The sequence below is a fragment of the Zosterops lateralis genome (genome assembly GCF_965231275.1).
Source record: "Zosterops lateralis genome assembly, chromosome: Z".
Lineage (NCBI taxonomy): Eukaryota > Metazoa > Chordata > Aves > Passeriformes > Zosteropidae > Zosterops > Zosterops lateralis.
In genome coordinates this window covers 42,692,663-42,708,836 of record NC_139800.1, presented here as the reverse complement: position 1 = coordinate 42,708,836, position 16,174 = coordinate 42,692,663, and the positions used below count along the sequence as shown (strand labels likewise).

General features: G+C 36.4%; 1 protein-coding gene across 5 annotated transcripts in view; it reads left to right on the top strand.

The window, feature by feature from the left end:
• The window catches only part of AUH (AU RNA binding methylglutaconyl-CoA hydratase), a 112,915-nt gene that overhangs the window by 34,128 nt on the left and 62,613 nt on the right, over positions 1–16,174 (top strand). For 4 of the 5 annotated variants that reach the window (XM_083882859.1, XM_083882857.1, XM_083882858.1 and 1 more), the window contains exon 4: positions 4,906–4,992. In XM_083882859.1, coding sequence (XP_083738985.1) covers positions 4,906–4,992 — 87 coding nt within the window. Of the gene's footprint in view, positions 1–4,905; positions 4,993–12,489; positions 14,156–16,174 lie in introns of those variants that run through there. The other variant, XM_083882860.1, reaches the window with a different exon arrangement.

Genomic DNA, 16,174 nt, shown 5'->3' with positions numbered 1-16,174 from the left:
AGTCTGCTTAAATGCGTTGTATGAGAATAAGATGAGGGTTCATAAGAATTCTTAGCATTTTAATCGGTGAGTTGGTGTGTGTTTTGTATTTCTAGCTAAAAGCACTATATGTTTCCTTCATAAATTCCTTAACCTGTTTGAATTGATTGGTGGTGCCTTTGTGTTTTGCTGTTTGCAGTGTTCTTAGTTCTTGCTGACAAGATACAAAAGAATTGGATATAGTATGCAAGACATTATCTTCTGATATTCCCTAGTGTTACCTCCTTATTGAAATTTTAGTGTGTTGAGAGAACTGGTTGATCTGTGTTTGGTAAGATCAAAGGACAAGCTCATGATAACACTGCTGCTGCACCAAGAATTTAATGCTTTATTCTATCTCAAATGCCTGTGCATGTGTCACTTCCTTTCCTCTTCTCAGACAAAAGACAATTCAAGAACCTTTTGGACACTTCATAGAATAACTTCATTGTTTAATTTTGGTGTGCCTGCTTTCTAAAAAACATATTTTTTAATACAAAGTATTTATTGAATAAAGTTTAATTTTAAAGTATCATATATAAACCATTACATTATGCGTTTTTCATTTAGAGATTTTGGGATGTGTTTTGGAACTCGCATAAAATAGTCCATACAAGAAAATTTCTAGGCATTTATATTATTTGGAAAGTGAGGCTGTTTTCTCCCAAGTTTGCCCTAAACCAGGACAGAGGCTTATAGTTGGAACGTATTTTACAAACAGAACATATAGCTTTTCAACAGTATATAAATTTTGATTAGCAAGTTTGTAAAAATATCCAATAGGGCAGGAGGCATGGCATCAGAATAATCACTGTAAAATTGGTTTCCTTTGTGTGTTCTCTGAGTTAAAAGCCATCCTTGTCATACATAGGTAGGTGTAGGTGGAAGACCTCTGGTGAGTAACAGCAATATCCCTATCTTGCTGAGCTGCCCTTGCCTTTCTCAAATAAACATTTTTCTGCCATCATTGTGAAGTGGAAGTCAAGCACCTGCTGCAGTAATTCTCTCAACTGACAGTGTATTACAGCCAACCATTGAATAGCCAAATATTTGAAACCATGTGAAAGAGAATTATTACGACAGCATCTTCGTATTCAGGGTAAGTAAGGTAAAAAAGGCAAATAAACTAGCCTTCCTATTTTCTTCCAATATTGAAGGAGGGAAATGAGAAAGTGATGGATCAAAATCAAACAGAGATTTTCTTTTGGATTGACCAACCTGAGTACAAGTGTAGGTAGTATTTAAAACAGCATGTGTCTTCCGTACATCAGTTTCAAGACTAGATCTGGAAATACCAGATCACTGCTGACCACTAAAAGACTGCTGTTTACACTGGTATTTTTCAAACATATCTTTTCATTGAAAGGTGTCAGGAAAGTTCTCTCCTACCCTGTTTGCTGTGTAAATTTTGGAGTGATACTTCTGTGAATTAAGTTGATTGAAGAAGAGTTTATTCACAAGTGGAGAGTACCTGACCAAATGCTGTTATAGCTGTACGAGGAAGTGGTTGATGGTACTGTCAATGTAGTCTTTCACTGTGGCACTTCTCTTTTGTTCTGCGGTAGCAGTTTGTAATTTGAAAATTCACAATCACTTCACATTTCAAAATCTTTAAAATGTAGTTCATAAAATGCTGGGAACAAGGAGGTGAGAATTGGGGAGCATAACTCCTAAAATCACGCTTCTGCTATTGTTCTGAGTGGATGAAAATCAATTAGTGGGACAAAGAATCAAGATGCCAGGAAGCTCAATATGGAGGAAACAATGATTCATGCTCCAGTACAAACTGGATGGATGTGGGGACATAATTACAGTGTACCATCAAGACTGCAGCAGTTCATTTGCCTCTGCTCCCTGGTAGCTTGGTTTTGCTGTTTTCCTTCTTGGGTAGAACCTCTTAGAGAGTTCTGTATTTGGTGTGGTGAGAAAGAATGGACTCAGAATAGAGCCCCTGGAGTCTGTTGGGAGTGGATGTGGGGGAGCGGATAGGTCAAACTTTCCACAGATTTCAGCTGTGGCCCACAGAAAAATTGTAGAGTTTTGTTGTGCCAGACTTTTTGTGGTTTGAAGACCATAGCTACATCGTTGCTCTTAGCAGTTAAGCAAATACTATTTTCAGCTACTTAGAAGTAGAAAAAACTGGGGTGATAGGAGGGGTCTTTGGTTTTAGTAGCTGAGAGAGCAGAACTGTGTGGTTCAACCTGCATTCTCCTTCATGGCTAGCTTCAGAAACATAACCTTTTCTAATTCTGATTTTGAAGAACTATATGAACAGTTCTTTGCTATGTGGGTCAGAATTCATCAATAACTCTTTGAGCAATAGTCAAATCTTATAACAGGAACAAAAAGTATTAAGCTGGTGACAGTTCCATTTCCTGTGACCCAGAGGATGCCAAGGCATATGTTCTTTTTGGAGTGCAGTGAATGGCTTCTCACTAAAATTCTTCCCTCTGAGAAAGCTTCAGTTACTATTATTATTCTTCAGAGAGCTAAAATAGAAAAAGGGCTACCAAAAGGGCTCTTTCCATTTCCTTGACATTTATGAGGGAGAAACACTTAAAAAAAAAAGAGATGTTAGTTTACAGGAATTGGTTAAGGCATTAAGATCAACTATGTACTTGAAATTTCTTTACAATAGTCAATATTGTTAATTTTAAATTAGAAGCTATAATTTAATCCGTTCCTAAACAAGGTTTTTGTTAAATATTTAATCAATTTATATAAATATCTTCAAGGAAATGTATAATCTAACTGAAGGAAGAAGTCTGCAGTGTATTTTTTATTTTAGATTTGAGATTTATTTTGGTTGAGTCCATTTTTCTGTGCATATGTTCTAGTCTGAATAAATCAAACTATAAAAATTGCTTTAATCTTTTACTGACAGAAGATTTTCCTCACAGTACTGCTAGGTGTTTTTTTTAATAATGCTTTTCAAGAGGATGCCCAGTGAGCAGGATATCAGTGCATCAAAGTTTTGAGTCAGATTGCACAGCTAAAGAGGTTTTTGTTCGTAAAGCATACAGTTTCTTACATAGGCAGTGATTTGAACAGAGTTGAAGAAGCTAAATCCAGACTTTAACTGATATCAAGTAAATGATATTTTTTTATTCGCATGCTTGCTGATGTGACTTTTAAAGCAATTTACCATTTAGCTTCTTAAACATGACATTTGAAAACCTCCTTTTAGCTCCAGAACTCTATACATAAATGGATTTGTGAAAGTTGCTTGCAGTTTTATATGATTTGGCATTCTATCCAGATTTATGGATGCAAATTTTGTTTGCTTTTTGGGTTCCTGGCAAGATTTCTTTATGCACTGATTGTGAATTACTAAGGTAGCAGTTGCAATTTTTCTGCAGTGCAGGCTTGACTGTAATAATTCCTGTTTTGTACTGTTTCGTCAACTGGCCTGTCCTACTGTCTCAGTTGGGGCACATTCTAGAAGGTTGTTTGGAAGTTTTTGGCAAAGTGCCTGATACTATAAATTAAGCTTAACATTACTTAGCAGGAAATAAGCAAATGCAGCCCCAGGACTGATGCTTCATTGTTTTTATATTGACATAGAAAGAAGGAGAACAGAAGTCACAGTTAAATGAGGAGCTTTGCTATGGTAGAAATAAAGATGTAGAGCTGCATTATTAGGCATTGTACTTTAAAGCAATAAGCAGATGTCCGTCAAAAAATACTGGATTGAGATACTGATTTTCATAGAGCTTGCCTAGTTTAGCATTACAACTAATGCTGTCAACAAAAGTATGTCTAAAGCTATGTTTGATCAAGAGGGCCAGGATGGCCTACCATGAGTTAAGTCCAGAAAGTTAAAAGGTGAAATGAAACCTATGAGTACATAATTAAAAAAATTCTGAGCTACAGTCTTCACCCTCAGGTTCAGTGCATTTTCCTGAATGGATAGTGTTGTCAGGGTAGAGAAATATAAACCCCTTTTCAGCCATACAAAGAGACTAGCTCAGTAGGTTAATTTTTACCAAATGAAACAAACACACCCTAGGTTGCATTGTGACTGTTTGACTTCTTTAGAGAATAAATGTGTCTATGCAGGTTTTGCCTTCTTAATGTATTTTTCATCTATAATAAAGATAGGCTGCTGTATTTAGCTATTATTATTGTTATGGTTATTATTGTTAATTTTCTTTTTTTTAACACGCTCATGAGTGAAAATGTCAGCTTTTCTGAAAAGAGAGTTTTTAAAAACACATTGTGTCCATGTCTAGCTATAGTATGCTTATTAAACTAGCTTATTTTTATATAGTCATGAAGAAATAGGTAAACATTTTCAAGATGTGGCTTTTTTTTTACAAACAAAAAAGATGGTATATGTAACTTTTTCCAAAATAAATTTAGGTAAATGAGTGGAAAGTGAGTTGAAAAATTTGTCCACTGTAGCATTTTTATTTAGATATAGATAGTCTGTTAATGTAAAGCCATGCAATGTATGTTCTATATGATCTACCAGTAAGAGAATAACAAGAGTACAGTATGAAAAACACATGTTTATCAGACTTTGTGACACAGTTGGGAAAATAAAATAGTAAGACAGATGAACTATAAGCATAAATACTACTGTTCATAAACTATTTTAAATAAGAGAAAAAGATATGTCACTGGGAAGAATATACTCAATGAAAATCTAGTTACGGATAATTTCTTTTTTGTTTGTTTTGGGCTTTTTGGTGGGTTTTTTTTGTCTTTCCTTGATAAATATGTTTTCCTTGAAATCTGTGGAAAATATATATTACCAATTTAAACTCCTTGTTCAGAAGTAGACTTAAAATTTTTATAAATGAAGAAATATTTTACTTTTGAAAATGTAACTAAATTACTGTTTACAATTTGCTAACATATATATATATGAAATGTCACTTACAGGTGCTGACCTTAAGGAAAGGGCAAAAATGCACTCAAGTGAAGTTAGTTCTTTTGTCTCCAGAGCAAGAGCAACTATTAATGAATTGGGTGAGTAACCTCTCATTTGAAAAATGTTCTTGTAACTTTAACTTGAGAATGTTAGATCAGAGGAGTGAACATAAACATGCATAATTAATTCTGGACAGGTAGTAGAGTATCCCTAACTGTGTAGTATCACATCACAGATCTTGAATTTGAAAGAACCCATAAGGATTTTTTAGTATATTGATAAATATGAATCATGGTGCATTTATTCTTTTAAAATGCTCCAAGTTGAGTTGGACTTCTAAAAAGGATGCTAGAAAAGCTGAATCTCAACTGAAATAGAGGTGTTTTGCCCTGCTGTTTTTACGCAGGATGGACTGATGACGTGAAAGTGCTTTACAATTCAGTTTTTACTATTGCACTCTTTTGGTTTGTATAATTAGTACAGTTTAATACATTTTAAAAATATGTTAAACATCAGCTGTTGATAGAAATTTAGCTACTAAGGTCTTTTAAAATTTTGTTTAATATATTTTAGTGTAGTAAAACCTGTTAATAATTTTGGATTTCAATTAACTTGTACCAATTTTTAAGGTAGTAATTTCTCTGCATGTTTTACTTTAGGAATTCACCATCAAGTAATTATATTTCTGCATCTCTGCTGATCAGTTTAAATATAAGTACTTTTCAACAGGTTATTGCTGATACAATCTGTTGAAAAAAGAAGTGTAATGTTCCAAGTTTTAAGGAATTAATTTTCTACATTTAACTTCTATATAAAACATATTCTGTCACTTGAAATTTGGCACACAACTCTGAGGAATAAATAATTACTTGGAAAATTTCTTCAGATGCATTTCCTTAAAAACTATGTCACATTTTGGTTTGGCAGAATGTTATGAATGGATAGCAGGGGTTTTTTTGGTAAATGACAACCTGCTGAAGAATGAAACTTTGATTAGGTAATTCAGGGAGATACTTATGTCCTGAAATGACTGTCATGTCTTTGAAGTGAAATAGACACTCAAGGCTGTTTAAATAAGTGAAATCTGTAAAATAACTAGGAGTGAATAGATCATTAACTTCCTGCAGCTGATACTGTATGTCATGCTAGTACTTGTCCTTTTATTGGAATGCTGAGCAAGTGGCAACAAGTTGTTCCATTCATTTTCTTTGTAAGAATTTTGGGAGGCTTTCTCTACCATTAAGTAATAATTTTTCAGCCTTCCTTAGCTTGAAGTTACTGGAAATACCAGCTGTTATTAATGTTTAAATGTGAGCAAGTGGTTTCAAGATTTTCTTATGATTAGTAAATAGTTTCATTTACTTGATTATTTTCAAATTTTAATTGGGAAAATTTCTAAAGTCTGAAGAAATATTTGGATTTGGCATTCTTTTCCAAATGACTGGAAAATGTTCAGTTACTTGATGATTTGTTTTGCCTCAGGGTTGAAAAAAAACTTTGAGAAAAATGTTTGATTGCTTTCATTTTCATTAAAGTTCCTGTGAGAGTATTTAACGACTGAATATGTGAGCAAATTTTCAGTATTATCTAAAAGGCTTACAGTGAGTTACTTGCCTCAGTCAGTGTCACTCGACCATTCTCAGTGCCCCATCCAGCCTGCCCTTGAATGCTTCCAGGAATGGGGCATCCACAGCTTCTCTGGGAAACCCGTTCCAGTGCCTCACCAGCCTCACAGTAAAGAATTTCTTCCAAAACCCTCATCTTTTCAGTTTGAATCCATTCATCTTGTCCTGTTGCTAAAGACTCTTTAAAAAGTCCCTCTCCATCTTTCTTCTAGGCTCCCTTCAGGTACTGGAAGGTTGCAGTTATGTCGCTCCAAAGTCTCCTCTTTCCCAGGCTGGTCTATCCTAATTCTGTCATCCTTTTGTCATAAGAGAGATGCTCCATCTCTCTGATCAACTTGGTATTGTAAACAACTCAAAACCTGGGCAGGAATGAGTACATAAAATTCAATTAGAACCCATTAAAATTACAAAGGAAAGAGGGGAACAGCACTGGGAATGTGATGGGACTCCTGCCCACCTAAGGCTCCGCTCACAAAATGGCATCGCCTCCTTTTTTATATACTGAGTTTGTATTAGGCTCGTTAATATTTATGAGTAGTCCTTATTAGTCCTTCTGGTGCCTCCCCCAATCTGTAGCTTTGTCCATATTTGTATACTTGGCTCCTCCCAAGGCCTGTCAGTCAGTCCTTTCATGCCTTTCATTGGTGGATGGAGCCCTTCTTGTATCCTGATTGGTGGTGTCATGTTACCTTGCCAGGCCTCCTAGAACAAGTGTCCTCCACTCCCTGCCGCCTCTTACAAGGGCAAGTGTACTCCTTCCCTGGTATGTTTTTACAGCCCTGTCAGACAGAGCTGCCAGGCAGTAACCACAAAAGGGGAGGGGAGTATTGAAGGGACAACGGAAAAGGCTTCAAAACTATACTGGAACAACAAAAGTACATGTCAAAAGAACTGTAAACCCCAACAGAACTTCTCCCCACCATATTCAACAACTTCTCATTTGCATGAGCCAATCCCCACACCTTATTCATAACACTGGTGTCCCTCCTCTGGGCTCACTGCAGAGTACACTCACACCAGCAGGTCAATGTCCATCCTGTGATGAGGACCCCAGAGCTGAATGCATTACGCCAGGTGGGGGGTCTCATTATGCCACTCGCTACATCAGGAAATGGTAGACAGTATAAAAATATATATATATATAGGAGGTTAGATTAGTTGGGTGCATAAAATGTCCCATTGTGTGATGCCCTAATGAATATAAGTGAATATTAATTTTACAGCAAGTTAGAGTTCCTTCTTTTATTATTAAGAATTGTCATTACAAAATGTAATTTGTGTAGAAGTATAGAGACTTTGTATTTGCATTTGGTCACTGCAATTAATCTGTAAATTGAAGATAATAATGGTATTTTTCTTGCCCAGCAACAACTGGGCTGTAGGATAGTTAAGAGGGAAAATAATTCTCAAAATAATATTTACCACTGTAGAATGTTATGAATCTAGGGAACACTATTTCCAATCTCTTATTTTGTTCTTTTTTTGTATCTCAGTTTAATACTATAATCTCATTTAAAATGTATTCTACTTCTTGCTTTTCAGAACTAGGTCATGTTTTGATAGTTGCATTTATATTCAGATGTGTGACCTAATAAGGAGTTATGTCTTTTTAACTGTATTTTAAGAAAGAAGATATTAAGTTACCTTTACAGATGAAATACAGTAAAGGTTAATTCTATCTTGTACAACTAGATAAACTTAGCTTTTCTAGAATTGACATCCTTTGGCTTTCTTTAGTTTCTTTCCATGTCATTAAATTTAAAATCCTTACACTGCTTATTTTGTAAAAAGCTGTAGTATCATTTTGGAATACGAAATAAAAGCTGCAGAAGGGGTTTTTCTAGAAATTAAAAACATACTGCACTCATTTATATGGGAATAATTTGTAACTTCTTGCTAAATTTGAAGTAAGACTGCAGTAAATATGACTTTGTTTATAAATAAATGCTTAAAAAAGAGCTGAAAAAATTGAGCGGAGACATTAGACATTAGTTGCGGCACTTAGAGCTTTAAGTTGGGGAGGGAGAAATGAAAAAACCCTCTATTTTTAGCAGTGGATGCTTTTGCTAAAATTATACCAGAATTGTGGAGGTTTGTTTGGGGTTTGGGTTTGTGTGTGTGTGTGTGTAGGATTTTTGTACTTTTTTTTTTTTTTTTTTTTTTTTTTTTTTTTTTTTTTTTTTGTTGTTGTTGTTGTTTTTTTTTTTTTTAATAGTAAGAATTATAAGACTACTTGTCCATTACTACTGTATTCTGCCTTGTAGCACTTTGTTACTGATGTAAGGCTGTCTTTACCCTCAGAAAATTGGGAGAGAAAAGCCTTAATAGCTCTCTTGTAACTATGCACAACAAGACAGGCCTGACTAAATTAAGTAAAATGACGATGATTTCCAGAAGCCTTGTTTTTGAGGATTTGAGGGGAGGGAGGGAAAAAAATTCCCATCATTGTGCATCAGATCTTCAATACATATTTTATAGTATGCCTCCTATTAAATCCATGTTGTTCTTTACACTGGCTGTGGGGTCAGGGCTGTGATAGTGTGTATATGTTACCTTTTGGGATTTCAGTTGCGAAACAGACTAAGGCTATGTGTGGAGCTGAATGCAATAACCACACTCCTCAATAAAAACACCATATTTAATAAAAATGAAAACTGAAGCTGTAGAAAGAATTTCAATTCAGCAAATACATGTCATTACTCAAATTGACATTTGGCCCCCACCTCTATTACGTGAGGAACACCACTGATTAACAAAAAGCTTTTCCAAAGAATGTAGACATAAGTGCTGAAATCCCATAAACAGGGAATAAAAATTGGAGACTGTCTTTCTTGGTTAGTTCTTAAAATTAACATGTGGTCAGGCTTGTATTTTATTTCACATTTGGAGACAAAACACCTTACTCATGGCCTGATGGAACCTAGATCTGAACTAAGTTAAGAATGGATTTTTAAAATAAAATACTAAGAATACTTGTTTTCTGTTGGTCTTGTTGCATTATAACCAATCTTACAAGCCTTTGTTGAAAACATTTGATTAATTTTGATGCATAAGCTGTGATACAACTTTAATAGGTGGTGATATTTAGTTTATACATAGTTCAGATATGGTTAGTTTTAACATACTCCACTTTGAATGAGATAATCCAGAATGAAAGCACCTTGTGGTCAGTTGCTTGCATTTGTGTTTTTTATTGTGTGCTTTTTTTTAATTTTATTCAGAGCAGATACAGTTCTATATTTACAGATCTTTTTTTCCTTCTTTAGTATTTTTTCTGTCCTTCTGGCTTTCAGTCATCACCAAACTTTTATCTAAAAGAGTGCACTTGTTCATCCTTGAGACAAACATCTTTTCAAAAAAAGTTTCTAGTTTGACTATTGAAGATTGTGCATACATGCATTTTTTGGTGCCGTGTTGTATGCTATGGTTTGACTTTGGATACAAGCTGTCAAAAAGTGGTTTCAGAGGTCCCAAGAATGGTATCAAGATTATAAAAAATTGCACTTGATTGCTGGTCTGCTAACTACTACCCCACCTTCCCATTGTGAAGGCTTTTAAGTAAGCAACAATTATCATTGATGAGGTTGGTGCTCTGCCTTGTTTTACTGTTTGAATCTCTGAGGCTTCTGTGGAACTTTGGTTAGCATTTTAAACCCTGGTTTAGTAGTGAACATTCAAGATTTACCAAATTTACCAAATCCATCTGTGTTTGCAGGAAATAGATCTGACCATCAAAGATGGAGTACTCTAGTTTGGAAATCCTTTGATAAGAACTGTGGATTTGTCTCTGAGGGAAAAGAGATACAGGCTATGAGTTCCATTTACTGGGAAGCGGAATGAAATTTCAGATAGTTATCAAATTTGAGAAAGGACAAATTACAGCTAGCAGGGTCATGCTTAATATATGACTTCAGGCATTGTGGTCTTTCTGTGTTGCTGACACTGTGAAATGTAGATTTTAACAGTATTTCGCTTGCTGTATTGTGATGTTGCCGTTTGGTTAAATGTTAAATGTAACAAATACAGTCCTTGACTACTAGCATTCTGAGTGTGTTGCAAGGATCTTGGTTGTTTTCCAATAATAGATTTATTTCTTCTCTTGATATTGAATAATTAATTTGAGATAGCCTTTGACTAAGTGCACTCTGATCCTGGTGCTGCTGTACAGCTGTGACAAAAATCAACATAACCACAGCAGTAGTTTAGTTTTTCTTCTAGTAGTAATTTCTAATGTTGTTCTGGAGGACAAGAGGCTATGCTCTGGACATGGCTCTTTTAAGTTTCCTTCCACAAAGGTAACCATACCAAAAGTAGGATGCTACTCCTTCAAATGGTTTATTGAGATCAGCGTAGCCAGTTTGAACTGTGTTGAAACAGGCCTCCAGTATCACTTGCTGTCCAGGGCTTCCATTCCCTCTCCAAGGAGCCACACTGTGCATGTTCAATGCATTGCTAACACTATCCTTTCCTCACCCTGTTCAGGTTTGAGATTGCGTATTTCAATCGCTGAATGAGAAAGAGTAGTTAGTGACCTCTTTGCTTTGCCTGTCTTGGTCTCTGTCTCTGTTCCTGGAACAAATTGGTATTCAAAGGGTAGCAACACCTTACATGGTGCTTGTTGGGGAAGATAGAACAGGAAGGACTTATGGATATGATTGTACGGTAAGAAATAATGTGCATGTAAAACCTGTGAGTGAAATAGAAATGAAAGCCAGCTTTGAGAAGTAGGCATGGGAGGCAGGAAAACGGTGATTAGCTGGAGATGAGTTGAAGGACAGGAAAACAAAAGGACTTACGAATGTTGCCTTTCCACCTGCCAAGGCATCAGGGAGAAAACAGATAAGAAAGTAGTCTTTAGAGTTTAGAATATAAAATGACATGGTAATATAGTAGTTCTTATCGGCTGCATGCAAAGTTTGTAGGTTTTGTATCTTGCACCGGTTGGTCACTGTAAATTAGAATATTCAACACAAAAAGAGATATAATGTATTGTAACAAGGTACTCTCGCTCTTGCTTTTTCCCCCACGCTTTTGCCTTTGCTCGCTTGCTCTTTCCCCCCTGCTCTTTCCACCCTCTTTTCCCTGTTCTCTTACTCTCCTACCCTGCTTCTACCCCTTAGATATACCCTCTCTCTCTCCCCCCATTCTCTCTTTTGGGGCTTCTCTTCAGCTGAGGCTGGTGGCTGAAGGCAGGCCCTCTTTACCCAGGACCCTTGTAATAAAGCCACGTGTTTCTAGAATATCTCAGGTCTGCAGAGTTCCTTGTCCCCGCTGTCCGCGGATACTACTACAGGTGCTGAAAGCATAGAGTTGCTCTTCTCTTGAAGAAATCCTAATCTCACTGATTGGGCCAAGCATGGGGCTTTGACTTCAGCATTGTCAAGTCTTGTAGTGAATACACCTTTTGCCTAGGTAGGCACTTCCTTGATGATATTACTAAGCTAGTGTTAAAAAAAAAGCTTACTGTGAAATGTTAGGGAGTGTTTCTTCTGTAGTGTTCTGTGAATGAACTGGCTTGAAACTATTACTTGGTAAATTACGCTAATTTAGAATTAAAATATTTTAGCGTTAGACTGGAGAACATATTGTGTCAAACAAGAGTGCTAGTAATAATAGAGTGTGTGTTATCTTCCTACTGTAAATCAGACAAGTATAAAATAAAAAAAAATGAAAACCGTATCTAATTTGATTCTTGAAACAACCAGAGATTATATTAGAGACTATATTTGTGTATATTATATAGAGACTATAGTTTGAATTTTATTTTGTGTGCTCTTGAAGAGAGAAAAAAAAAAAGTTTTATAAAAGTAGAATGTAAAAATGTAACTGAATTAATTTAACTTCTTTGTGTTTCATAAATTCACTGCCTGATTATGTGCTGTGCTGTTTTTGTGTGAGTAATAAGTTCTTAAATGTACTTAGTAAGAGAAAAAGTACAAGAAATAATTTTCATTTTTCTTTTATCCAAAGCTTTTATTCATTTGCACAGAAATTGGAATCTGTCATCTAGGTTTTACTTCATTATTGTCTTACTGAGGGCCGAATAAGACTGCAAGATGGAACATTAGTAAATACGAAGAAACTGAAGAATCTTTTTCATCAGGCTGAGAGATGATTGAAATAGCCAAGTGATTTTCTGTAGTACAAGAAAATCATGGAAGAGTTGGATACAAAAAACAGTAGCTGAAGGGTTTAATTAAACCACCTCTTTCGTTCCCATTAGTTTCCCAGTTTCTGTTTCTATTATCAACAATATAGAACACACTGTCTCTCTTATTTGTCCATAACAAAGTACCAAATAGAAAATTTTAAAGTAAAGATTTTAATATCCCTCTATTAAAGTTGCAACTTTTTTTAAATTCAAAAATACATTGTTTCTATGTCATATATAAGAGTGAATGATTAATGGAGGAAATTGGGCTTGAGTGAAGTGCTTTAGCCTCTGTCAAAATAAATGGAAGAAAAACTTTATTCATGCCTTTTGCTTAATAATCAGCTGTAATGTGCAGTAACCATTTTCATTAAAAAGCAAACTTTCTTTACATATACTAAAAATACATTTTTTTAAATGCAGCTCTTTATTGTTAATGATTGTCTTCCTGAACTTTGAAGGTATTAAAGCAAAGACTGTAATGTTCAAGTCTATCAATAGTTGTAGTCTATTAAGCTTCTTATCTAAAGCACAGGACTTAGAGGGTACCTAAAAGCCTTTCACAGTTGTAGCTAGCAAATGTATGGTACAGAATTTTGTATTCAGACTTTAAAGTGTGGTCGTTTTTGCAGATGAATATATTTTCGAAACATATGGAAATATAGAAATTAATTGAATAATCACTTGGTAATTTTTGCACTTATGAGAGGTAAAGTTTTGTAACATTTAATTACTTGCCTTGTGCAATAATGATTTGGCCAATATTCTTTACCCTGAAGTTCACGTAGGAAGATTTGACAGTCTCTCTCAGTGTTGGGGGTTAGGTTTGTTCCTTTTCTACTCTAAAGATTTTTTTTCCCATAAGTTACCACGGAGACCAAGTGTTGGATACTTAGGATTACTTAACCAAAACAAAGAGGTGGACAAAGCTGGAGGGGAGGATAACGAGAGTTCTGGGGGCAGGTGAAGGGCGGAGCCAGAAGCAGCTGCTCTCTCTGGCTCTCAGCATCGGAGGGGACACGGCCAGATTGCTGCGGGACGAGTTCACTGTCACCAGAAAAGTCCAGTCCTGGGAAATCTACCATCATCTGCTCTGGTGCCCTGGAATTCTGAGCTCCTCTGCCGTCCTGCTGGAGCTGGGCCAGCCCTTCCCCGCCGTCTTCAGCATGCTCTTTTTGCTCCAGTGTGACCCTGCACCCCCCTGCCCTGCTGGAACACCCTGCCCCTGCCTGCCGGGGACATCCTGCCATCCCAGATACCAGTCCCGGACCTTCCTGCCTTCTAGCTTGGTGTTCTGAGAATTCCTGCAGGGGCACCGAGACCGAACTCTTCTGGGTTTTTGTAAAGCAAAGCCCTCAAGGTTCTTGGTACTGTTTTGTTATTAATGCTGTCGGTGTTGGTTTTGTTTTGCTTTGTTATGCATACTAGTAAAGAACTACTGTTTCTATCCCCAAATCTTTGCCTAAGAGCTTCTAACTACAAATTTATAATTGGAAAAGGGGGGGGGGGGGTGGGGGGGGGGTGGGAGGGGGCGTGGTTTACATTCTCCATTCCAAGAGAAGCTCCAGCTTTCCCTAGCAGGTACCTGTCTTCCCAAGCCGAGACACTCAGCCACTTTCAAATGTTGCTGCATACACTGGTTGGTTTTCTTAGTGTTACAGACAAAACTCATTGCCAAGGTTATATGCCATCACAATGTCTTCAGGAAAAGGTCCCCAAAAATGAAATTAAGATACAAGTGCAGTGTTGTAATTATTTTTCTGATTTCCTGTGACATAAATTATTTAATATGTTAAGTATAATTTTGTGATCATAATGCTCCTAATATAAAGAATATTTCAGTTATGCCTCACCATTTTTTTAAGTTAAAAGATCTTAGATTTTATAATCAAGAGCCACATCATGAAGAGACATCAAGAATCTGGGTAATGAAGAGGAAATTTATTCTGAGTTACAAAATAAAATATTTAGGTATTAACTTAATTATTTTAAAAACAAAGTAAAAATCTATTCTCAGTTATTATGCAAGCTAGTACGTAGTTTCAAATAATCATTACTGCTGATTCAAAATTTTTTATGTCTGTGACCTTTTGAAAATTCTTTTATAACTTTTGACCAGACAGCTTGGACATTTTGGGTACATAGTGAAACTCTGTAAAGTAACAGATCTCAAACCTTTCAATGCTGTTGTAGGAATCAGCCCATAGGCTTGCAATATCATACGGGTTTAAGCTATTTTTAGTTGAAATATGCACTAAAGATAAATGGCATGTAAATAAGTGCATTTCTTTGTAATAAAAAGACTGAAATTTGTAGTTCTTTATTTGACATTCTCACTCTTAAGATATGACTCTTCTTTCCTTTTTCTTGCTTTCCTAATGGGTGACCTTGAATCACGGAATCTATCTGCATGTATGCACTTAGTGGTATTGAAACATTTTGGTGGCATGTGACCATTCTTTTTATTAATTTGGAGTCTCCATTGTTACTACAGTTAAATAAATGTACTAAGAAATGGGAAGGGAGCTTTCTTATTTGTAGATTAAAATTTGTCCTTGGAGAGGTTCTGGAACAAAAGTGAAAACTACTACTGGGCACACAAGGGACAAGAGAGTCATAAGATGTAGTCATAAGGTACAGTCAGAGGAGGGAGAAGGTGCTTGACTAGTCTGACAACCTATGATGAAATGAGTAGTTTGTTAGATGAAAAACAGGCAGTGTGTATTGTCTACCTTGACTTCTCTAAAGCTTTTGACAGTACCAACTGACAGTTGTAAAATTCTTGTAGAGTAACTGGTGAGTATGGACTGGATGAAGAGGCAGTGAAATGGATCGAAAATTGGCTACATGAATGGGTCCAGGCTGCTCATCAGCAGCATGAAGTCTGCTTGGAGGCCTCTAGCTAGTGTGTATCCCAAGGTTCAATCCTATTCAACATCTTTAATGGTCTGGATGATGGGATAGAATGTAGTCTCAGCAAGTTTTCTGATCACGTAAAATCATAAGGAACGGGTTGTGCTACCATTCAGAGGGAACTCAGCAAGCTGGAGAAATAGTAACCTTTTAGAACCTCAGTAGGTTCTACAAAGGAAAATGCAAACAACCTCATGCATCAGGTACATGATGAGGGTACTGATAGGAAAAGCAGCAGCACGAAAAAGCCCGGCAAGTCTGGGTCGGTCACCAAGTTGAATGTGAGATAGCACTGTGCCCTTGTGGCAAGGAAGAACAGTGGTATCATGGGCTGCACTGGGATGAGTGTTGCCAGGAGTTGATGGAGGTGATCCTTTCGCTCTCATCAGCACAGGTGAGGCCACTGCTGGAGTACTATGGTCAGTTCTAGGCTCCTCAGTAAAAGACAGAGCCTTCCAGTGAAAGGCCCTGAAGTTAATGAATGCTCCAGAGCGTCTCTTCAGTGAGAAAAGGCTGAGCAAGCTAGGGCTAGAGAAGAGAAGATTCATGAGGTGATCTCAGCAGCATATGAGGGTGTTAGAAGACAAAGCT